This window comes from Aotus nancymaae, unplaced genomic scaffold (assembly GCF_030222135.1).
Source record: "Aotus nancymaae isolate 86718 unplaced genomic scaffold, 86718_ANA_hifiasm-v0.15.2.pri h1tg000029l, whole genome shotgun sequence".
Taxonomy (NCBI): Eukaryota; Metazoa; Chordata; class Mammalia; order Primates; family Aotidae; genus Aotus; species Aotus nancymaae.
The window spans coordinates 36,618,677-36,643,524 of NW_026988442.1; the positions used below are offsets into that span (position 1 = coordinate 36,618,677).

The following is a 24,848-nucleotide window of genomic DNA, read 5'->3' on the forward strand; positions in this document are numbered from 1 at the left end:
TTAGTACAGAGGCAATCATCTTGTTTTTCAGATGTTTTTGATCCTCAGAACCCACACATACATAACTGACTGTATTTTTAAAAATCTGATTGGTTTCATTTTTCCCGCTTGAAACTTTATTCCCACATTCACCCAGTCTTCCATTCCAGGCCAGACCCAGTGGCTTCATAGGTTTTCTGTGCAGTATCAGGCTTCAGATTCTCACCACTCCCCATGCAGATTTTTGCTTTTTTTTTTTCTGGGTGGTCTTTCTTGGCATGCCTCCTTTTTTTAGGAGAGAGCATCCACCAGCCTCTTCCTGAGAAAGGGGGCATGGAAGGTAAGTGTATTAGTCTATTCTCACACTGCCAGTAAAGACATACCCAAGACTCAGTAATTTATAAAGGAAAGAGGTTTAATTCACTCACAGTTCAGCACGGCTCGGGAGGCCACAGGAAACTTACAATCATGGCAGAAGGGGAAGCAAACACGTTCTTCTTCACATGGCAGCAGCAAGGAGAAGTGCCGAGCAAAAGGGGGAAAAGCCCCTTAAAACCATCAGATCTGTGAGAACTCACTTAGTATCGTGAGAACAGCAGCATGGGGAGGTGACCACCCCCATGATTCAGTTACCTCCCACCAGGTCTTTCCCGTGACACATAGGGATGACGGGAACTACAATTCAAAATGAGATTTGGGTGGGGACATAGCCTAACCGTATCAGAAAGTTTTCGAGCTGTTTTACTGGATAATATCCTTGTCAACCCATTCTCCTGGTGAGTACTTTGCAGGGTGCAGCTACGCCAGGGCGGAGGCGTCTCCCTAAGGACTCTGAAGCCATTTTCCTCCACCCTCCATGTTGCCATTGAGCCATCTTATGCCATCTGAGTTCCAATACTTTCTTCTGGTTTGTGACCATTTTTATTTTGTCTCCAAAGGCTTTTAGAATCTTTTCTTTACATCTAGTTTTCTAAAATTGTATCATAACAGATGCGTCGGTTGGGGCTTTTGTATTTATTGTGTCAACTATTAGGAGGGACTTTCCATCTAGAAAGTCATGGTCTTCCATTTTGGGACTTTTGTATTTTTAAGATAATCTATACCTCCCACTTTCCTCACACTCTCTACTTATGAGATATAGGGCTTACTTCACTTACCCAGTAATTTCTCTTTTTCCTGTTATTTTCCGTCTTACAAAAGAATCTGTACTATCTGGGAAGCTTTCTTTCAACTTTTTTTTTTCCCACCACCATACCTTTTTAACTTTTCTTAGCTTTCACACTTCCAATGTCAAGGAGCGCGTCTTGGTTCTTCTAAACGTCCTTTATTGAGCAAATCTCTCTTGCTTCCTGCTTGTTGTGGCCTTGCCTCCCTCGGATGATGTTAGTGACTGAGCTTTGATGTTTTCTTCTGTTTACTGCATTTTCTCTACTTCCTCCTAATTCTTCTTGTATGTTTGCTTGCTTTTGTCTGACCTTCATATTGAAAGCTTTCTTCAAATTTCTTGTGAAAACACCTTTTTAAGTAAAGAAGCTCATTTGAGTAGAGTTTTCTGTAACTTACAGGCTACTAGTGACCCCTCAGCCCACCCCACCATGCACACGCCCGAAGTGAAAGCCCCCATGGCCATTAATTGCATCTTGCCCCCACAAACGTTTTGTGAGAGGCAGAGAAGAAATTCTTGGTGTTGTACAAAGTAGAGACAGAGGCACAGAGAGGGTCATATGATGGGCCCCGACACGGGAGGGCTGGGTGGCACCTGGACCAGAACCCATCCTCTGGGCTGCACCTGTCCCTGGCATCTGCCATCTCCATGTAAGGTCACTGTCCGTCCCATGCATCCAGCCTGCAGCCAAGGAAGATGGTAAGAGCCTGGCACCCACGCCCTGTAGGAACCTCGGAAGAGCCTTTAATCTGTGAAGTTCCTCAACCTCACACTTGTCCTTCACATGAAGGGATGCTTTGTCTGTCTTCCTCTAAATAAAGGCTTTCTGTATTTGAAGAATTCGGAAAAGAAACACCCATACCTCATTTCCTGAAGTTGAAACTTGTTTTTTGCGGGTGCAGCACTGCTTCTCTTTTCTGACTCCAGAGCCACCCTTTGTTGGGGAACACATCCCACATGGAGGACTTCACCCTCCCCTACCATGGGGGAACACATTGGACCCCACAGTAATCAATCAGGGAACTGCATTCTCCCTGATTGGTTCAAGGATCAGCATATGACCCATGCACAGCCAATCTGAATCCTCCCTGCAACATACTCCCAGCAGCATTTGGTTTGAGGAAGACTCTTCTCTCAGGGCTTCCACACTGGCAGACCGTGAGCCTTGGATGGCTGGGGCCCTCTGGAGAGAGGCTCTTCAGAGAGACGGAGAGAAAGAAGCCTGAAAGGAAGGCTCAAGCCCCTGGATCCAGCCATTCCTGAACATAAGTGTCCCTTCATTCCCCAGTTGCATGAGCAAATACATTCACCATTGTGTCTGAGCCTGTGGGAGCTAGGCTTCAGCCATTCAAAGCCAAAATGCCCCTGAGTCCCTCTGTAGACTCTTCTTCCTGCTCTAAGCGTCCAATTTTGGTTGCCTGGTAAAACCCCACAAGTGAGGAGTCCTGTCTGGGGTCGCCCCCAGAGGAGGAAAGCAGCTGGAAGGAAAACATAGAATTCCATTTGTGAGCAGCTTGATGGTTTCAGAAAATCATTTCCAACTCCTGGAGCAAGTTCCTCCTCCCCACATCCAGCTCCGGGACTGCAAGCTCCATTTGCACACACCATCGCTGAAGGGAGAGGTGGGTGGGCGGGCTAGCCAAAGCACGGACTGAGGGGTGGATGGACTTAATCATTCTCTGCTTTTAATGGTAGTTAGTTAATTTCCTTCCCGAGGAGACCAGCATTGACCTTCACCTCTGGCCCCCATTAACTGCTAGCAATGCTTTGTCAGCGTATTTATGACAAATTAATTACACAGGGAAGATCTTGCTGGGAAAATGAGTATTCCGGTTCAGGCTGGGGGCGGGAGCTGCATTTTGATTACCCATTGACAGGGGGCCTGGTTATCCACAGTTTGGGCAAACGTTGAGGTGTGCAACTGATTTGCAGCTCCATGCAGAAGGAAGATACCCCCAGAAAGAGTGAGCCAAACCCAATTCTCATCCCCTCCTGCCTAGTGACTCATGTTTGCAAACTGGATACTCCATGAGAAAATACTTCGTGGATTCCAGATCAGCATGGTGGTTGAGCTAACTGAGCATTCCCATCCATGGGACAAAACCCCCATCCCCCATCATGAATCCAATGGCTATACCGACCTTGCTGCATAGATCTGCCCAGTTCTCCCTATGGGCTGGCTTGTACAGCAGTGTCTGGTCCAAACCCCAAGCAGCTGTGGTCTGGTCCCCACCTCCCTCCCCTGCCAGCCTCCCTCCACCCTTCTTTGTGCTAGGCTCTCTGGCAATACCCAAACCGTGGTGGTTCTCTGAATAACTCAGCTGTTTCTGATCTTCATGGCTTTACCCAGCTGTGCCCCTGCCTAAAGCACCATTCCCATCCTACCTAGCCTCCTCCCTCTGCCTGGTCTTGAAAAATGGGCTCTCAAGAGTTTCCTCCTCCTCCAGGAAGCCCCCTGAACACCTCCAGCCTGTGTCTGGGCCCCTGTTGCACATTCCCATGATTCCCTATGACTGTTCCTGCTCTCAACTCCCTGCCCATGTGTGTCCTCCCACCCGGCTCACTGTGAGCCTCTATCGAAGACAGGACTTTGTCTCCCACCCTCAGTAGCCCAAGGGCCCAGCACAGGGATTAGCCTGCAGGATGTGGTCAGTGAAGGGCCTTCTCCAGCACACGTTGGACCCTGGAGGTATAAAAGTTGAAAGCCTGGGGCCCTGAGCCCATTAAATTCCCCATGTGAAGCCGGGGAATGCACCAAATTTCTGAGGTTCTAGCCTGTCCAGCATCCCTTTTCCGGTAGCTTTAGAAAACTGCTCATCCATCACCCTTAGACCATACGACTGGGGGCAGCTGCTTCTCATCCTGGTTCCAGAGATAAGCCATGTGATACCAGTTGGCCAATCACTGCCTTCCATTGCTCTGGCCAATGACTAGTTGGGGAATGGGCATACAATCAAAGTCATCTGTTGTGGCTTTTGCTGTCAGGAAAGTCATCCCTCTCCACTGGGTAGCTAAGCTAGTGCTGTGGGGGCCTGGAGCTGACAGGGGCTGTCTTTGAAAACAGAGGAGCAGGGAGATGGAGTGAGGCTGAGTTCTAAGACATCACCTGAGCTCCTGGATCCAGATATTCCTGAAGCAGGCTCTATGCCTGGACTTGTCTGTTAGAAGAGCCAGTGCATCCTCTGTTGTGTGGAAGCAGGTCCCAACTTTCTGTCATTTACAACTAAATGAGTCTTGATGGACATAGAGGTAGACGAACAACAAGGCAATGCTGGGGCAGTGAGGCGTGGGTTTGATGTGGGGAGCAGAGAAGGGCTCAGGAGTGGATAGGAGGCATCCAGCTAGGCTGTGACCTTTGAAATTTCCCTGTAAGTTCACGCTTCAGGCTGAGTAGCAGTGGGCTAAGGGAAGCAGGTAGGGGAGGTGAGGGGGCAGCTGTGTTTTAGAAATGGAAATCCCAGTGAAGCCAGCTTCAGCACTAAGGGGATGTCTCAGTTCTTCTAATGGGTAAGTGCAGGATAGGTCCTGCTTCAGGAATGACTGGATCCAGGAGCTCAAACAATGTCTTTCAACTCCACTTTAAGGGATGAAGTGTAAGTTCTATGTGTCAGTCTAGGTTCTGACCAATATGTCAAGGCATCCACCTAAAGTTCCTCCCAGTTGAGTTGGGCAAGGAGATATGAATTTGTTCAATAACTGTTTTTACCAAGGCCTTGTGACAAGCCAGCTCCTTCCCATTAAGGTGACATTAACCCCAGGGGGCATCAGCTTTTGGGTGTCGGATCCAAAGGCCAGTGAAGGAGACACGGCAGAGTGTGAGAAATGCCCACCTGAGGACTGGGTGTGGTGTTGGAGCTGGGGAGGAGGGCAGCAGAGTGCCTGTGTGTGTGCACCTGTGTGTGTGCACCTGTGTGTGTTTATATGTGCACATTGAAGGAAGGACACAGTCTTTGCTCCACAATCACCCTGCCTGGCTGATCACCACCTTCCTCTATCCATCTCCATCTTCCTCCCACCATGCCCCAACAAATCCCTCTGGTACCCACCCCGCCCTGTGGTTCAGGAAATGTTGCAGAGCCCATACCCCTTCTATGGGAACTTAGCCCCTAGGGGGTGGTCAGGTCTGGTAAATAATAAGCTGACATAGTTTGGATGTGTCCCCACCCAAATCTCATCTTGAATTGTAGCTCCCATGTTTCCCATGTATTGTGGGAGGGACCAAGTAGGAGATGATTGAATCATGAGGGCGGTTTCCCGCATACTGTTCTCATGGTAGTGAATAAGTCTCATGAGATGTGATGGTTTTATAAGGGGAAACCTTTTTTGCTTGGCTCTCATTCTCTCTCTTGCCTGCTGCCATGCAAGATGTGCCTTTCACCTTCCACCATGACTGTGAGGCTTCCCCAGCCACGTGTAGCTGTGAGTCCATTAAATTTCTTTTTCCTTGTAAATTACCCAGTCTCTGGTAGGTCTTTATCAGCAGCGTGAAAATGGACTAATAAACAGGCACTCTCTACTGATTGGCCAGAAGAGGTCATATGACCCGTGGCTTGGCCAATGACTTCCATCAGGGACCCCAGGGTGGGGTTGGGAAAGAAATTGCTCTTTGGGAGTTCAGCTAAAAAATCCTGAGAGCTCAAAAGTGAGGAGAGAAGATTCTAGAAAGGTCCAGTGAGAAGGAGGTCAGGTGGCCATGATGGGCCTTGAGGAAGTCAGACCTTGAGTGAGAAGAGAGTTGGGGCAGTGTCTCAGTTGGCTCAGGCTGCTGTAATAAAATGCTTCGCACTGAGTAATTTATAAACAACAAGAATTTATTGCTTACAGTTTTGGGGTCTAGGAAGGCCAAGATCAAGGTGCCAGCAGAGTCAGCATCTGGTAAGGGCTTGGTCTTGGCTTTAATGATGGCGCTTTGTTGCTGCATCTTTACATGGAGGACAGGCAAGCAGGACTAACAGACTCTCTCGAGCCCTTTTGTGAGAATGCAAATTCCATTCATCCTCCCAACTCCATCCCCTTTCAATAACTGTTTTTACCAAGGCCCTGCTTCATGCCACTACACTGGGATTGTGGTTGGTGGTGGTTGTTTTTGTTTTTGTTTTTGAGATGGAGTCTCACTCTGCAACCTCTGCTCCAAACTCAAATGATCCTCCCTCCTCAGCCTCCCGAGTAGCTGGGACCACAGATGTGCACCCCCACGCCCAGCTAAGTTTTTGCATTTTTGGGAGAGATGGGGTTTCATCATGTTGCCCAGGCTGGTCTTGAATGCCTGAGCTCAAGTGATCTGCCCACCTCGACCTCCCGAAGTGCCGGGATTACAGGTGTGAGCCACTGCACCTGGTTGGAATTATGTTTTGATATGAGTTTTGTTGGGGCTCAAACATTCAAACTACAGCAGGATGGAAGGTAACTCAAGGCAGGTGCCCTGGGCCCAGGAATGAGTGGAGAGAGTGGCCTGGGCCAGGTTGAGGGTCTGAGCCCCACTCCCATCTACCGATCTCCTCTCGGCACACCAAGGGTTCCCCAAGGCAACTCCCTGTCATTTGCTTCTGGCCTGAACCCATCCCCACGCCAGGTCCATCCCCACAAACTGACTCATGCAGGTTATGTACCTGGAAGCAAACAGGTCAAACAAGATACTTATGGAAAGCAGCAAGTAGCAGGCTAGGTTTGCTAGCCTGCACCCACCCCCAGCCTGTGTCCAAGCCCCATGTGAGGCTGTGTTCTAAATTCCATCTCCCCATCAGCTCCCCGAGTGTGAGGCTTTATCTACGCAGTGGCTGCCGTCTGCAGCTTTGCGACGCCTGTTTCCAAGAGTCATAGCTTCCAGCTTGGGGCTGAGGTTCGTGTGGTTGTGAGTGATGGGCTGACCAATGTCTCGAGGAAAGTGACTTCTGGATTGCGTGTCTGTGGGCTGAGGACCTGGGGAAGAAAAGATGGAGGGTCAGCTTCACAGACACGTGGCCTGGGCGTTTGCACGGGGACCCGCTCTTGGAAGGATCCCGAGCTCAGCTTGAGGCTTCGTTGTTACTGTCTTTAGATTTGTACTGAGTCTTGAACAGGGAGCCCCACCTTTTCACTTTGCACTGGGTCCCCAGATCACATAGCCAGTCCTGTCCTAGTTTCACAGCAGTGAGATGAAGGAGCAGAAATAACACCGGAAAGCCCCTATCCCAGGCTCTCCCAGTCTTCCCAGGGACCCCAAAAGACAGCTCTACATGCCCTAACACTGACAGCTTCTGATTAGCAATTTCCTCAAACAAAACAAGAAAAAAAGAAAACATTCCAGGCCTTACACATCTCAGGATAGGTCCTGCCCACCACTGGAGGAGGAAGTGACAGGCAGACCTCATTGGATTGCACTGTACCTTGCTGTACTTTGCTTTATTACACTTCATAGATACCGCCTTTTTTTACGAGTTGAAGGTTCGTGGCATCCTGCGTGAAGCAAGTCTATCAGTACCGTTTTCTCCAGCAGCACGCGCTCACTTCTTGTCTCTGAATCACATTTTGGTATTCCTCATAATATTTCACACGTTTTCATTTTATTATATGTGTTATGGTGATCTGTGATCAGTGATCTCTGATGTTGCTACTGTAATTGCTTTGCTTTGGGGTGCCACAAATATCACCGGTAAGATGGATAACTTAATCAATAAATGTGTGTGTTGTTCTGACCTATCACTGATCATCTGTCTTCTCCTCTCTCTTTCTCTCTCTGTCTCTCTCTCTCTCCCTCCCTCCTCAGGCCTCCCTATTCCTTGAAACACAACAATATTGAAATTAGGAAAATTCATAACCCTACAATGGGCCACGTGTGGTGGCTCACGCCTGTAATCACAGTACTTTGGGAGGCTGAGGCAGATGGATCACCTGAGGTCAGGAGTTCGAGACCAGCCTGACCAACATGGAGAAACCCCGTCTCTACTAAAAATATGAAATTAACCAGGCATGGTGGCATATGCCTGTAAATCCGAGTTACTCAGGAGGCTGAGGCAAGAGCATCACTTAAACCTGGGAAGAGAGGTTGCAGTAAACCGAGATCACACCATCATACTCCAGCCTGAACAACAAGAGTGAAACTCCATTCTCAAAAAACAACCAACCAACCAATCAATCAATAACAAGTGAAAGGAAGAGTTGCATGTCTCTCATTTTAAATCAAAAGCTAGAAATGATTAAGCTTAGTGAGGAAGGCATGTCAAAAGCTAAGACAAGTCGAAAGCTAGGTCAAAAGTTAGCCGAATTGTGAATGCAAAGGAAAAGTTCTTGAAGGACATGAAAAGTGCTACTTCAGAAAACACATGCGTGATGAGAACGTGAACCAGCCTTATTACTGGTGTGCAGAAAGTTTTAGTGGTGTGGATAGAGGCTTGAGCCAGCCATAACAGTCTCTTAAGTCTAAGCCCAGCCTAGGGCAAGGCCCTTGCTCTATTCAATTCTAAAGGCTGAGAGAGGTGAGGAAGCTGCAGAAGAAAAGTTGGAAGTGATCAGAGGTTGGTTCATGAGGTTTAAGGAAAGAAGGTGTTCCCATAACATTAAAGTGCACGGTGAGGCAGCAAGCGTGATGGAGAAGCTGCAGCGAGTTATCCAGAAGCTCTAGCTAAGATCATTGATGAGGATGACTACACGACACAGCAGGTTCTCAATGTGGGTGAAGCAGGCTTCTATTGAAAAAAGATGCCATCTAGAACTTTCCATAGCACGAGAGAGAGGCGATGTCAATGCCTGACTTCAAAGCTTCCAAGGGGACAGGCTTTCTTGTTGGGGATAATGTAGCTGGTGACTTGAAGCTGCAGCCTATCCTCATTTACCATTTTGGAAATTCTAGAGCTCTTAAGATTGATGCTAAATCTACTTTGTCTGTGTTCTGTGAATGAAACAGCAAAGCTAGATGATAGCACGTCTGTTTATAGCATGGTTTACTGAATATTTTAAGCCTAGCATTGAGACTTACTGCTCAGAACAAAATATTCCTTTTAACATTTTACTGCTCATTGTCCATACCACCGGAGCTGGGTGTTCAGGATCCTGGGCTGAGGTTCAAAAAAAAATTTTTGTTTTTTACTTCTCATTGACAATGCACCTGTTCATCCAAGGGCTCTGATGGAGACATACAAAAGAACTAATGCCGTTTTCATGCCTGTTAGCACAGCATCCATTCTGCAGCCCATGGATTAAGGAGTAACTTCAACCTTCACTTCTTCTTCTTCAATAAATGCATTTTATAAGGGTATAAATGCCATACAGAGTGATTCCTCAGATGGATCTGCGCAGAGTAAGTTGAAAATCTTCTGGAAAAAATCACCAGTCTAAATGCCCTTAAGAACATTTGTGATTCATGGGAGGAGGTCAAAATATCAACATTAACAGGAGTCTGGAAGAAGTTGATTCCAACTTTCATGAATGGCTTTGAGGGGTTCAAGGCTTCAGTGAAGATAAAACCGCAGATGTGGTGGAAATAGCAGGAAAACTGGAATTAGGAGTGGAATAGGAAGACAGGACTGAATTGCTGCTATCTCATGATAGAACTTGAACAGATGAGTTGCTCCTTATGGATGAGCAAAGAAAGTGGCTTCTTGAGGTGGAATCTATTCCTGGTGAAGATACTGCGAACATTGTTGAAATGGCAACAAAGGATTTAGACTTATATAAACCTAGTTGATACAGCAGCAGCAGGGCTGGAGAGGCTGGGTTCCAATTTTGAAAGAAGTTCCAGTGTGAGTAAAATGCCGTGCTACAGAGCAAGCTTTCATGAAAGGAACAGTCAGTTGCAGCAGGAAACTTCACTGTTGCCTTATTCTGAGAAATTGCCACAGCTGCCTCAAACTTCAGCAAACGCCCCCCTGATCCGTCAGCAGCCATCAACATCGAGGCAAGACCCTCCACCAGGGAAGAGATTAGACTTGCAGAAGGCTCAGATGATGGTTAGCATTTTTAGCAATAAAGCATTTTACAATTAAGGTATGTACATCATTTTTTAGCTATAATGTGATTGATTGCACACCTAATAGACTACAGCATCATGTGAATGTAACTTATATATGCACTAGTAAATAAAAAATTTGCATGACTTGCTTTATTGGGGTGCTCTGGGATTCACCCATAATACCTCTGAGCTATGCCTGTAGCTGTTTCTTGGGGTTAAAGAGAGGTGGGCGGATCAGGGCACGGGACAGAGATGCCATCAGCTCCTCTGCTGGAACCTCAGGGAAGAACTTCAGGATGTTGCAGGACAAATGTGGGAGCGTGGCCATTTTTTAAAAACACAGTGTTCTTTCCAGAAAGAGGAGTCTTCACTGGTCTGGCTTGAGACCCATAGGGCTCTATGGACCTCCTGTGCTGTGGGGTCCTAAGCCGACGGGAGATGGCAGGCTGGTTGGGGGATGGCAGGATGGTGGCACACGCCCTCCTGGGGGTCCCCAGTGGCCCTGCAGGTTTCTGAGACTCCCTTTGCTGCTGGAGGAGAGTCCATGCTCCCAGGTGCTCATTGCCTTGGTCCTGATGAATGTGCTCCCGGCCCCCGCTCCGCAGGTGTCACATGCACATGGGACTGCCAGGGGTCCTGGAGGGAGAGTCTGAAGATGCGTGGGCCAGGGTCTCCTCCGTGTGCTGGGACAGCATGGGCATGCCTTGGGATGAGGACACCCTCTGGACTTCCAGGACATGTGTGCCCTGGACCTTCAGGCACTGTGGGTGGATGCCGGCCAGTCCTCCAGATTCAGCTAATCCGTGTTTTCCAGCCACTGTTGGGTGTGATCCCTTATTCAAATCCCAAAAGGGTAGGAGCTGAAATCCTCCTAATTCTTTCTTTACATGGGAGGCAAAAATCTCATCCTGCGCCTCTCCTGCTCAAGGCCCTCCGCGGCTCCCAATTGCCTTAGTATCGACTGCAGTCTGGAGCTAGGCCCTGGCTCAGCTCCCCAGGCTCAGGTCACCCTCAAACCCATGCAAGTCCCCACACCATCATGTCCTCACCTGCAGGCCATTGTCCACACTGTTCCGCCCACCAGGTACCCCCGTCCTGGCCGTCCCCACCTTGCACCGGCCCTGTCCGACTTTCTAGCTGCCCCCACCCCAGGCCCTGAGTTGGGATCCCCAGGCTCTGCCACCAGCCTGTGCAGCCCCCAAGGACAGAACTGTGGCTGGGCTGTGAACTGTGCTGATGTCCCCCTCTCCCCTTTTCCTGTGAGCAGCGGAGCCCCCTCCCCTGAGTCTCTGCTGGGCTGAGGCTGCCTTGACACGGGTAGCACTTCCCAGCCCCCCGTGGCTAAGTGCAGGCCCTTGGAACAGCACAGATGCATAGGCGGGCTTGGTCACAGACAGCAGCCGGCTCTCCACCGTCTCGGCCCTCTCCTTGCCGGTGCCAAGTTCAACCCCACAGATGCGGACGGAGCCCCAGGGATGACTCAGCACTGAGGTAAAAGAAACCCTGCTCTGCTCCCCTCACCCGGACATGAGGCCTGGGCTTCGAGCAGGTGGGGCATCTCCATGTGAGGCATCTCCACTGCGCAGGTCGGCCTGTGCCCTGATGCACAGCCTCATTTGCGTGGCAACCCAGCACCTCTCTGGGGCCCCAAACAATCACAATGGCAATGATGAGACAGTAACACTCCCACCTCCAGAATGCGGGCCGGGCTGAGCTCTGCCTTCCTCACAGTCACTTAGGAGTCGCTTCAGGCTATTCTTTCCACCCCACTTTACAGCTAAGGAGACAGAGAATCTCGGGTGAAGTGACTTGGGTGGGTCCCTCCACCAAAGGGATGGAGCCTGGAAGCTCTGACTCCAGAGCCGCTGCTCTTCGCTATGGGCGGGTACTGCCTCCTGACTCCAGGAAACGAGAGATCAGTGAATGATTGATGAGAATAAATGAATGGATGAACGGCATGTGGGGAAAGAGAGAGGACATGCCGGGGTCCACTCCGCCCCCCAGCTCACCTGCATCCTCCCCTGGCTCCGGCTCCCCGTCTCCAGACCCTGCAACTCCTCCTGGGTCAGCTGCCCCTGGGCTGATAGACATTTTGTTGCTGTTGCCGATGATGGCGTCCTCGAGAAAGCACGATTTTATGTGGATTCTCTGGGCGGCGTCCTCCTTGGGGTGAGTTCCTGGATTGGGTATTTTTTCTTCAAACGAAGCTTCTGGGCCAGCAGCAGTGGCAGAGACTGTGGGTGAAAGGGAGAGAGGTCGGGAGCCTGGAGCAGCTGGACATTGGCCCCAGAGCCCTGACCCAAGCCTGGCTCATTCTCCTCCCCAGACCTCCCACCAGCGGCCCACACCACCCCAGGTGCACAGCCTGCACCTGGCCGCCCCATTGCCACACCTCCGCACCGCTGTCGGGATGCCTGGACGTGTCTCTCTGCCAGCTGGTGAGTCTCCCCCACTGATCCCTCCCGGCTGATCTGGCCATCAGTGTCTTCTGGGGTTCAGCTCCTCCCTCCTCTGCTGCCTGCTTCCCACTGCACTGGAACACTGGCCCCCACTTTTGGTTGAAATCTTACAGGGGCTCCCAGCTTGGCCTCAGCCCCTGCCATCTGGCTCTGCTCTTTCCCACCCAGAAGAAACATCTACACTGCGTCTCACCTCCTCCCACTTCCCAGACCCCTTCTGCTCCCTCACTCCCAGAAACCACCCCCACAAGGTTACCACGACCCCTCTCATCGTTACGACGACGCTTCCCTGGCCTCTCTGGCCTGGCCGCTCTCTGGAGACTCCTATCCCGGGGCCTCTGTTTTCCTCCTCCCTCTCTGGCTTCTCTGCTGGTTCTTCTCCCCCAGCCCATCTCTGCATTCCTAGTGTGGGGGAAGCCTCTGCCCGGGGCCCTCTGGTCACTACAGCCACAGCACCTAGTAGGACTCCTGTCTTTCATCCTTCCTAGATGCCATTCCAGTCTCAACCCATCACTTCTGCCCCTGCTCCAGCTGGCCCAGCCTCTGCTTCTCTGGGGAGGTCATGCCTATTTTACAGATAAGGAAACTGAGGTTTCCTTCCTGCAGTGGATTGTAGGGGATGGGGACCCAGAATGCTAGCTTTATTTTATTTCTTTTTATTTTTTGAGACAGAGTCTCACTCTGTCACCCAGGCTGGAGTGCAGTGGTGTAGACTCGGTTTACTGCAACCGTTGTCTCCTGGGTTCAAGCGATTCTCCTGCCTCAACCTCCTGAGTAGCTGGGACTACAGGTGTACGCCACCACACCCAGTTAATTTTTTTTTTTTTTTTTAGTAGAGATAGGGTTTCACCATATTAGTCAGGCTTGTCTCAAACTCCTGACCTCAGGTGATCCACCCGCCTCGGCCTCCCAAAGTGCTAGGATTACAGGCGCGAGTCACCATGCCTGGCCTAGAGTGCTAGCTTTAAAACCCCACCTGCTCTACTCTGGTTCAGCCGCCAGGTGACAAGGAATTTCCCATCATGCCTCTCTCCCCACAAAGACTCTGGCTCCAGTTCCTTCCAGTGGGAACCAAGGGGTGTCTGGCCTCTAGATCCCCAGTTACCTGGGGGGCTGCCACTGGGGCTGTGGGCAGGGCCCTCGGACGAAACGCCACGAAGCCTCATCTCATTGCTGTGTCCCAGCTGCACTCGTCTGAGCATGGACCGCTCCATGTGGATGTCCTGGGGCCCCCAGACATCAACCAGGGTCCCCTGAATTGAGGAATCACCTGGTGCCATTGGAGGGAGGTGGCAGGGACCCGTGGAACCTGGCAGGGGACAGCGGAACCACCTCACTGGAGATTACTGCAGGCTTCTCACCTCCCCTCACCACCACACATGGTCCTGGCTTCTGAATTCTTCCTGGACACCATCAAACTGGGGGCAAAGACTTCAGGCTCTGACTTAGAGAGCAGGAGGACCTGGCAGAACAGCTCATTTTGGGGCTCCCTGGGTTCTCAGGACTGGCGCTGGTGCCTGGGTGTTGCAAGGACTCACAAACCCAGACAGTGAACTCCTCGCTGGTTCCGTCATTCTCCAGCCTTCCGGCCTTATGGAGACAAAGTCTCCTCTGATGCTGACACCAAAGGCTCAGAGCCTCCCGCAGCATTTTAACTGCCAGGAATCACATTTATTTTTATGGTGATTTTCATGGTTTTAACCTAAAATAATACTATAAAATTGTTTTAATTAAATTTTTTAAAAGGCGCACTACTCAACAACATTAATTAAATAATCAGACATTGGTATGGCCAGAAGTGGGAAGGTGGGGCTCAGAGGATTAAAGCTGGTGAAACTATGATCTAGATTCTAGAACAAAGTTCCTCATTTCACAATTGAGGAAACTGAGGCTCACAGTGAGGAAAGGTTCTCCCAAAGTTACAGGGAGTGTCCTGACTTTGGAGCTGATGCTTTCACTCACAGGTGACAAGGCTGGGCTGATAGGTGGCTCTGTCCCCTCTTGCCACAGTGTCCAGCATGGGGTAAGTGTGCAGAGTGCAACATCGCATTTCATCCAAAGTAGGATGCCATGGGTGGTGAGATCCACCCCAGTTTCCAGCCTGCTAAAATGTGGGGGAAAGTAGCGTGTCTCAGAACAAATACCATTCTACAATAACCTCCCCGTGGCATTCTTGGAAGGGAGAGGTAACTGAGTTGTTTCTCATGGAGAAACATAGGACCCCACTGAAGGCATAAGGTCAAGTGCAACACAGAGACCCCATCTTAATTTTAAGATTTTATTAAAAAATAAAAATAAGAAACTGAGGTCGAAGGTATCAGAGTTCAGGGAAATCAGGAGAACTTTGATCCAGGCACCCTCATTCTCAGGATGGCCACAATGTGGAAGCTCCCCTTTGCCCCTGGAGGGCTGAATACCCACCCTTGCCCCCACCCAGTGGACCAGGCGGCTCGCCTTGAAGCTGAGGCTCCCTCCCCGGGTTCTCTCGGGTGACTCACCGTCCTCCCTGGAGACTGCCTGCCATGTCATGGTGTTCCCGTGTCCAATCTGGATGGCTTCTGAGTGTGCGATGGAAATCTGGCTGTTCGGTCCATTCTGGCAGATCACATTGATGGGATTGTGCTGGTAAATAACTGAGGTAGACTCTGCTGTTCCTCCAGAATCTTCTGTAAAACAATATTCAACTCTAAACCTTCGCTCCTCTCTATGGGTCAAGGGTTGCCAATACCAGTGGGCAGCACCACTTCCTCCTAGAAGCCCCTGCCGTGAACCGCCAGTAGGATCTCCAGAAGCTCCGGGGGGCGGGGCCTACCTGGGCGGTAAATCCTCCATGTTTTGGATTGCTCATCCAGGTCCAAAAGGTGCCTGCTCTTCATCCTGTACAAGTCTCGGTTCACATCTTTTGCTGTCCTCATTTTCAGCCCCTGGGCGATGTACAGAGCCCTTTGGGGACCGTTGTCTTTGAGAAACCTGTAGATTTCTTTCTCTGGGAGGCAGGATGGCCAGGTGGTTAGGGAGGAGTCCTAGGGTTTGCATCTGCCTCACCACTTCCAAGCTGTGTGACCCGAACCCAGCCCCTCCAGGCCTGGTTTCCTCATCTGTAAAATGGGCATCGTGATAATGGGGTAATGATGACACACCACAGAGGTGCCCTGAGGGTGAGGAATGTGCAGTGTGCTGCGCTGTGCCTGGCATGTGGCAGGTGCACAGTGAGGACCAGCTATTTACTGACTGGAGAAATCACTACTCAGCCATTCAGATTCTCCCCTGAAGATTCTCCTGTGAAGGCTGGACCTTGGCTCTGAACACTGTGTGGGAGCCACCTGGTGGGTGGGACCGGGCCCCTGAACCCTAGTGAGATCTTGTACCCTCAAGGAGGGCTTGGGAGTCCTGGGGAGTGGGCTCCCATGTCCCAGGAGCTGAAGGGACATGCAGAGGCTTACCTCGTTGGCTGAACTGAGGCCCAGGGCTCTCTGGAATTGTAGCTGCGTCTTGTAGGGGCCTCTTGGCTGGAGAAAGAAAGATAGGTCAGAGGGGTGGGGGACAGTAGACAGAACCAGGCCTCCACCCCACAAAGGTGGGCAGCTCCCCAGGGGCGAGCTGCAACCCTGGGAATTACAAACTCAAACTCCAGAGTTAAACACACAAGACTTCAAATCCTGCCTGTGCCCTGGCAGCTGTGCGGCTTCCTGCTGATAAACTTCCCTGGGGCTCAGCCTCCTTTGCCTCCTGGGGTTGTGTGAGGGCTGGGTGAACCCCAAGACAGGGCCCTGCTGATGTTAAGTGCATCATAAATGGCAGCTCGTTCTGGCTGTGGGCTTAAAGCTAGAAAAAGGGGCTGGTGGGACCGCGTGTGTTCTGTGATTAGAACCATTGTGTCCTTGCTGTTTGCATTGTGATGATTTTCTGTGATAATTGTTAGTGCTCTCCCCAGCACTTCCTGTGTGCAGGGCTGGGCTGAGCCTGATGCAGTGACTCCTCTCAGCAACCCCTACCACGCAGTCTCTCTGTGAGCTCCCCCAATCAGAAAAAGAAACCAAGGCACAGAGAGGGAACCTGTGATCTCCAACGTGGCAGAGCTCAGATTCAAACCCAGGCCCAAAGCTGCTCTTATCCATTGCCAGGATGGTCCCTGCTGTATCAGACCCACCCCCGGGGTGGCAGTTACCAGGACTGGGGACGGCCAGCTCTGCAGGACCCTTGCCACCAGGACTAGCCCCACCCAAGCACCAGGTGGCGGGGGCTGTGAGGGAGACTTTCCTCCTTGTTTTCATTCGGTAGAGGACTTGGTTGAGCTCCTTCTTGGGCACTTGGCATTCTTTCACCAGCTGGGCAAGCTTCACTGGAGAGCCAGCCTCCGTCAGCACGTGCAGGATCCTCTGTTCAAGGTGGCCTGGGGGAGCAAGTGGGGGACAGAGAGAGGAACTGAGTCTCCCAGGTCCCCACAGTTGAGGCCAGGCTGGAGGCTCCAGGAGGCACGTGAGGCCCCTTCTTGAGAGGGGTCCAGGGCAGAGGAAAAAGGCAAAGACCCCAGCAGATTCCCCCTAAGAGCTGCAGAGCAGCTGACCCCCCCGCCAAGAGAGAGACACGCAGGCTGATCAAAATGGCCTTGGCTGGGCAGCCGGGCAGCCTAGCAGCCAGAGGAGGTGCCACCTTGCCTGTCCCCTCCCCGGGTGGGGGCTCCAGAGAATGGTGGGGTCCCTCAGCTCTCAGGTGTTCTCAGGGCAGAGGGGAGTAGAGGGCAGAAGGATGGAGCCAGAGGGAGGCAGGGGGACTCCGGAGCACAAAGGCAAGTCCTGCCTGGGACACCTTCCTGGGTGTACAGGATGCCCATCACCACCCTCCCTGGGATGCCTGCCCGGATGTACAGGATGCCCATCACCACCCTCCCTGGGATGCCTGCCCGGATGTACAGGATGCCCATCACCACCCTCCCTGGGAATCCCCTCCTCTCTGCTCCCCATCCACTGTATTACTATTCATCCAAGCCAGAAACCGACCAGACGTCAGAAACAGACCTTTCCCCCAATGCCCAGTCATGGAGTTCTGGAAATGCCATTCCAGGATTCTCTGGAATCTCCCCACTCCTTTCTTTTCTGCCACCTCCACCCTCTTCCTGGCCACCAACTCCTAGGTGCAGTGATAGGCTCCCTGTTGGCCCACCAGCTCCATTTGGGTGCCCTCCAGGTCTGGCACTGCCATCCACCCAGCTTGGCCTGCACCCACCCCCAACTTCCCTCCAAGTACTGGCCTGTCTGTGCTTCCTTCGGCCCCACTCACCCCAGGGCCTTTGCACACACTGTTCATGCTGTCAGGAACACCCTTCCCTCACGCCCCAACCTGTCTGATGTCTACACAACCTCCAGGTCTCCTCAGATGCCACTCCTTTGGGGAAGCCAGTCCCCGTGCCCTAGAGTGGCTGGAATGCTGCTTGTGTGTGGGTCCCCTGCAGAACGTCCCCTAGTGTCCCCTGCTGTGCTTGCATGGCTCACTGTTGTACCTTCAGCATCTAGTACAGGGCTGGGAACATAGTAGATGCTCAGGAAGTGGTGGTTGAATGCATGAGTGATTGGGTGAATGAATGAGTGAATGAACAAATGAGGGGCCAGGAGTGGTGGCTCACGCTTGTAATCCTAGCATGTTAGGAGGCTGAGATGGAAGGATCCCTTGAGGCCAGGAGTTCTAGACCAGCCTGGGTAACAGAGTGAGACCGCCACCTCTACAAAAAAAAAAAAGAAAAAATTCAGGTAGGTATGATGGCACCCACCTGTAGTCCCAGATGCTCAAGAGGCAGAAGTGGGAGGATCGCTTGAGCCTAGGAGTTTGTGGCTGCAGTGAGCTACGAATGCACCCTGCACTCCAGCCTGGACAACAGAGCAAGACCCCACCTCTGGAAAGAAAAAGGATTGAGTGAGTGAGTGTCTGTCTCCAGGGACAGACACTTACCCAACACACCCTGGGCAGGGCCCAGGAGGCTCCTCCCTGGCCAGTTGGCATGTGCTCCTGTTTCCTGGCCTGAGTTTAATGAGCCCGAAGCAGGACCCCAAAAAATTCAAGAAGGAATTCTCCAAATGGCCCCTGCTCCTCCTGGGGCAGCTCTCAACAATCGAAACCATTAGCTCACACAGTAATTAAACAATCAAAGCCAGCTGCTCTGCCAGGAGATGAGGCTGGGGCAGACACAGGGTACGGGCAGCACCTGGCAGCCAGCAGCCTATGAGGGCCACTGTGGGCGGGGCCCCACCTGTTACCAGGAAGCTTCTGCTTCAAGGAACCCAAAGGCAGTGCGTGGGAGAGCCCTTCTTGGAAAGACCTGGGTCCCCTTCCCGGACAGTGACTCAGTCCTTTGCCATCTGGGCTTTCTTTCCTGTTCAGAGGGTTTTCCTGCTCAAGGTGTGCCCGGGGCTGGGCTCCTTGGTCACGGCACTGGCAGGGGAGGGAAGAATCGGTTTGTGTCTCACCCTGATGATTACAATGCTGACAGGCTGGCTGCGTGCAGGTGAAGAGCAATGAGGAGACCTGGGAGCTCCCACTCCTGCGCCCACCAGACTCCCCAGAAGCAGCCAGCAGCGCCCCCACCACCCATGCGCCTGACTTCACACCTGGCTTCGCCTGGGCTCGCGGAGTTTTGATTCTGGAAGGCTCAACCCAGGGAACCACCGCCTCTGCTCCAGGGACCCCAGAGGGGATGGGGGTCAGAGCTGTGGATCCAGGACAAGCCTGGGTGCTGTGAGGGTCTCGGCCGCAGAGCCCCAGGCTACTCTGTCTGAAAATGGGGCACTGTCAAATGGAGCCGGTGTAGGTGACAATTCGGTCATAACAGGAAAGTCAACTGGGGAGGAAACAGGAAATGCCAGCGAGGGCTGAGTCCGGAACGTCTGCCTGCACGTGAGTCCCACAGAGGAAGCGCCACCGGAACTCGGTAGCCAGCCCGGCTCCTGGGCCACGCTCTGGCAGCAGCCCTCCGGGGCGCACTCCGGGTTGGTTTTTTAAAAAAATTCTGATGGCTGATTTCCTGAGTTTGAGCTCCTGGCTCTGCCAACTACCAGCTATGTGACCTCTCCCGACTCCAGATTCCCCCTTCTGTGAAATGGAGACGACAGTAACTACTTCAAAGATTATGGTGAGGATTAAAAAGAAAACAAACCCGCCCCCAAAGCCGCAAAACCACACTTCATCTACTGTCCACAGCGCTTAGAGAACACCCGGGAGAACAGCGATGTCTGGGTACGCTATTGGCTTTCACTGCAACTCTTCCAGGAATAAAATGAGCGAAATGTTAGCTGAGGAAAGGACGCAGCGAGGGGGAACAAAGGCACACGTGTATCTCATCAGAGCAAACTGCCTTGTTCTCGACCGGGATGGGCGTTCTGACGCTGGCATTGGCGCCTGCCAGCTGTGATACCCCGAGAGTGTCATTTCACCTCTCAGTGCCTCAGTTATCTATGAAATGGGGATGACATTGCACTTGTCCCTGCGGGCCATAGAGAAATGCTTGCAAGGCATGTTTCAAGGTGCCTGGGGCATAGTCAGCTGTCGAAGGAGGATGGCTACGTGGTCCTTGTCTTTCTATTTTTTTTTTTCTTTTGAGATGGAGTCTCGCTCTGTCGCCCAGGCTGGAGTGCACTGGCACCATCTCTGCTCACTGCAACTTCTGCCTCCTGGGTTCAAGCAATTCTCCTGCCTCAGCCTCCCAAGTGGCTGGGATCACAGGCACGCGCCACCACACCCAGCTAAGTTTTGTATTTTTAGTAGAGAAGGGGTTTTACCATGTTGGCCAGGCTGATCTCAAACACCTGAGCTCAAGAGATCCACCTGCCTTGGCCTCCCAAAGTGCTGAGATGACAGGCAGGAGCCACCACATCTGGCTGGTCTACTATTCTTTTTTTTTTTTTTGAGATGAAGTCTCACTTTGTCACCCAGGCTGGAATGCAGTGGTGTGATCTCGGCTCACTGCAACCTCCACTTCCCAAGTTCAAGCTATTCTCCTGCCTCAGCCTCCCAAGTAGCTGGGACTATAGGCACATGTCACCATTCCCGGCTAATTTCTGTATTTTTAGTAGAGATGGGGTTGCATCATATTGGCCAGGCTGGTCTTGAACTCATGACCTGAGGTGATCCGCCTGCCTTGACCTCCCAAAGAATAAAGTTGTCCTGTATTTTACTCCTGTAATTGTGCAATAAAAGCCAGTTGCAGTGAGCCTCCCAAAATATTATAGGCGTGAGCTGCCGCACCCGTTCTGGTCTGCTATTCTTTAGGATACTGCTATTGTCATCGTGATCTGAACCAAGCAAAGGAGGAAGAAAGAGAAGTGGAAATTTCACCCCGGGAGCTACCGCTGGTCCGTGGAAGGAAGAAGTACCCTACCTTCTTTGCCTGGATCAGCGGAAGCCTGGGCCATGCTGACGACAGCTGCAGGGAGCCGGAGAGACTTGCCAGGCGGTGCAGGCTCCTGCGCTCTGGCCTGGAGAGAATGGGCTGGGTCGAGGCTGGTGTTCTCACAGGGCGGAGCCTGGTGCTTCGTGTAGCTCTGAACTCGTAAGGGAAGGGACGACTGCTTCGACCTGGCGGGTATCAGCTGTTTACACCCCGGAAATAGACGCCTAGCCAGACAGGCCAGATAAAGTGTCTGAAGAAAAAGAAAATGAAACTTTTGTGTGGCTTTTCAAAGAAACCACATTGAAAGCAGAATGGATGAGCAAGCCCGAGTTGGGGCCCTGACTTGATGTTGACAGGGAGGAGCTGTAAGTTCGGCAAGACCAGAGCATCCTCTGAAGAGGCCTTTTGGGCAGAGGACTTCCCTCACCTTCCCAGCTCCAGGCGCAGCCCACCTGGACTCCTGCATTTTTATTTTCTGAATTAGCATCAGAGGATTAAAAAAAAAAAGAGCATGTACCACCTGCAGGGGTGACGTCAGGGTGTGGCATTGCTCTGATGATGTCAGGAGCTGGGGCTGGACACCCGGTTTCTGTGTTTTGTTTTGGAAACAGGGTTTCTGTCACCCAGGCTGATGTGCAGTGGCGCCATCATGGCTCACTGCAGCCTTGACCTCCTGGGCTTCAGTGATCCTCCCATCTCTCAGCCTCCCTAGTAGCTGGGACCACAGGTCTACACCACCATCCCAGCTAATTTTTGTATTTTCTGTAGAGATGGGGTTTCATCATGTTGCCCAGGCTGATCTCAAACTCCTGGGCTCAAGTGAGCCGGCTGCCTTGGCCTCACGCAGTGCTGGGATTCCAGGCATGAGCCCCCATGCCCGCCCCGCCTGGGTCCGGTGGTGTTTCCTTCTCGGGGACTCACAGGTGCTGACAGAGGCGCTGTCCCCAGCTCTCAATGGGTTTTCTTGTCTCCTCCCTAGTTTATTTCCCTGGCCCACGTGAGGGGCAGAATATTTAGGTGGGTGAGTGTCCTGAGATTGTCCCTGTGCGTATCCAACTGAGCCTCTTTAATGAACACCTACTATGTGCTTTCCAATCTCAAGTGCTCCTCCAACCCATCTACAGGGTAGGGGCCAGTTATTTCTTATTCTCAGAGGGGAAACTGAGGCCAGAAAGGCAAGATCACTTGTCCAAGGCCACACAGAGTCCGTGGCAGAGCATGTCCTGTCCGTTCCCCAATTGTGTTTCCTGATCTGTAATGTCAAAAGTCACAGGTGAATCACCCTTAGCACACAGATGGCATGGAGTTCCCAGCTTTGCCATAGAACTTGCTTATTAATTCCAGAGTCAGATGCCTGAGGTCAGCATCTGAAAACCGGCAGCTGGGTGGTTCGGCATGCAAGCCTGGGGCCAGCATGCTTGGGTCCAAACCCAGCTGCACCATTTACTGGCTGTGTGACCTTGGACAAGTTATTTAACCTCTCGGTGCCTCAGTTTCCTCATGTGTAAAAGAGCTTAATCAAAGGAGCTAGCTCATGGGGTTGAGGTGAGGACTTAAGGGGCTAACCCAGCCCAACCGTCGGGCCGGAGCCCCAGCGCCATCCGTGGTCATGGGTACTGTGGTCACCCCACAGGAATGTGTCTGGGAGAGCATCCATTGCTCCCATACATTCTCAAAAGGGCCAGTGACCCCGGAAAAATTCAGAGCACTGTTCTCTTCCAGATCACAGAAGGGGAAACTGAGACCCACAGAGGTGAATGCTGTGTACAAGGCTTCCCAGCTCACAGCAGCCACGGGGGTTGAGGGCTCTGCCCTGAAAATCCCTGGACTTGGGATCTGTGTCTCCTCTGCAGAGCGCTGGGAGGGCTGAAGAGTCTGAGCTCCTTGCAGACCCCATTTATGCATAAGGAGTGGCTTAGCAGCAAATACAAATGGAAAGGGGGCCTGGAGATCTGTCTTGACGCTATCTGTCTTTGCAGAGCGAGCAACTGGAGCCCAGGTCCTCAGCCCCACCTGCATGTTATGGGTTTGAAGAAAAAAAGAATCTCAACGGCCAGACCGTCCCAGACTAATCAACTCCAATCTCTGGGGCTGGGTCCAAGGACACGATTTTTATACTCCCAGGTGACTTTTTTGGCTTCCAGGTGGAAAACCAGTGAGTGTTGGGGCAAGTCAGTGACAAACTGCAGGGATGCTTTCCTTCTCCTTTTATGTAAAAGCGAAAACTGTGTGTATCACGTATGAAATAACAATAGTGCTCTTTAAATGGGGGCAGGTGGGGTGCTGAGGGAGATGACGAAGGTGCCTTCCGGGAGGGGCTCCGGGTGAGCCCTGCGAGGCTGAGCCCCTCCGGTGTCTGGGGTGCCATACAAGGACTGGCCACCAGGTGACGCCACTCACCAGCCTGGGCTTGGGCCCACCTTGTTTCGGGTCCCCTCTGATCTGCAGGAGGAGCTCCCACCCCCACCCATGGGTGGACTCCAGACTTAACGGGTCGCGGCTCCAAGACACGCCCACCCCCCCACTGCCTTCTCCTGCCTCATCCTCCACTCTTCCTGTCTCTTCAGTCACTCACCGTGGTTCCTTTGCTCATCTTTCCTGGAAGGAGTCGGATCCCGGCTGTTTCTCTGAGAAGCCTCCGGGCAGTCCTTTGTGCCCCTCCCCCGGCCTGGCCTCCCAATGTTGGTCTTGCCGCAGCCCCTCTCTCCCTCCACCTCCAGGGCCCATGCTTGACCCCGGCTCGCTGGTGGGCTTGCAGGTCAGGTTGAGGGGCGCTAGCTTGGTCCTGGGTGTCAGCCTTGCTTCTAGGAAGATGGCTCCTGCTGCAGGGGTGGAGGCTGGTGCCTCTCATGGCTGCTCTCCATCCGCACTGTGCTTGGGTGACCCCTTCCTGCGCCCGTGGCCCCATCCTGAAGTCACATGGAGCCCCGCTGGGCCTGAGCCATTCTTAGGAGTCTGTAGCGGGGACCGACGTGCCAGCAGAGACCAAGCGCCTGGAGAAGTTCCCTGGGCAAGGATTCTGTCTCGTCTCTTCTCCAGGGCAGGTTCTCCTTCCCAGCTGTGTGGCACTACCTCTCTGAGCCTCGGTTTCTTTAACTATAAAACAGAGATAGTAAGAAAAAGCATTTTTGACTCTTAGTGTGTGCTCACAAAATTTGCATAAGTTAGAAAGTGTGATGCATCTCCGCAGTATCAGTGTAGGCACCAGAAAAACAGACAAACAAATGGGAGACTAGACAAAGAAAGAAAAACACGTTTCACGTTGTGTGTGTGTGTGTGTGGGGGGTCTGCCTTTCTCTGCATTCCGTGGCACACCTGGAGATGAAGCCAGGAATCTGCTGTGTGCTTGTCACCCGACTGAGTGGGAGTCTTACTTTTAAAGACTTGGATTATCTTTATTTTTCTTCTCAACTTAAGAGATTTTTAAGTTGAGTTTGAACCGAAGGATTATCTTTAAGCCTCAATACCACTGGTTTAAACAACAGAGTTGTGTCTTTCTCTTGTGACAGTTGCAGGCATTCCAGGGTTAGTGTGGTGACCCGGGGTCCTTCCACCTTGTTAGCCTGCCATCTGTGGCCTTCATTCCCAGGTTTGCCTTACATTTTAAATTGGCTGCTCAAGTTCCAGCCATCACATCTGCATTCCTTCCAGCAGGAAGTAGGAAAGGGAAGAAGGGCAGATATCTCCCTTTAAGCATACATCTTGCAAGTTGCACACACATTTCACTAATACCCCATTGGTCAATCTTGTGGCTCATACCTGCAAGGGAGCCCTGGAAAGATGGTCTGTATTGTGGGTCACCATGTGCTCAGCTAAAATTGGGTCTCTATTACTTTAAAATGGGGGACAGCAGATACTGGCAGAGACCTAGGTATCTCTGCCATTTCAAGGTTCCATTGTGTCCTCAAGGAAGGAGCAAAGATACCTCCTCTGCCTTCA

The 24,848-nt window shown here is 51.9% G+C and overlaps 1 protein-coding gene across 2 annotated transcripts; it reads right to left on the reverse strand.

Annotated features, from left to right (window-relative positions):
• Positions 1-5,934: 5,934 nt before the first annotated feature.
• On the reverse strand, positions 5,935-21,107 carry ZBP1 (Z-DNA binding protein 1). 2 transcript variants are annotated; one of them, XM_012467514.2, is made up of 8 exons: positions 20,898-21,107; positions 16,698-16,922; positions 15,973-16,038; positions 15,342-15,515; positions 15,028-15,192; positions 13,635-13,838; positions 12,080-12,304; positions 5,935-7,063 (listed from the first exon to the last, which is right to left on the reverse strand). In XM_012467514.2, exons 1-8 carry the CDS (start codon positions 20,929-20,931, stop codon positions 6,885-6,887), a joined length of 1,272 nt encoding a protein of 423 aa, XP_012322937.2. In that variant the 5' UTR covers positions 20,932-21,107; the 3' UTR covers positions 5,935-6,884. The 2 variants fall into 2 exon arrangements, with proteins under 2 accessions (XP_012322937.2, XP_012322936.2); XM_012467513.3 differs by having other exon boundaries at positions 15,028-15,195.
• Between the last annotated feature and the right edge of the window lie 3,741 nt (positions 21,108-24,848).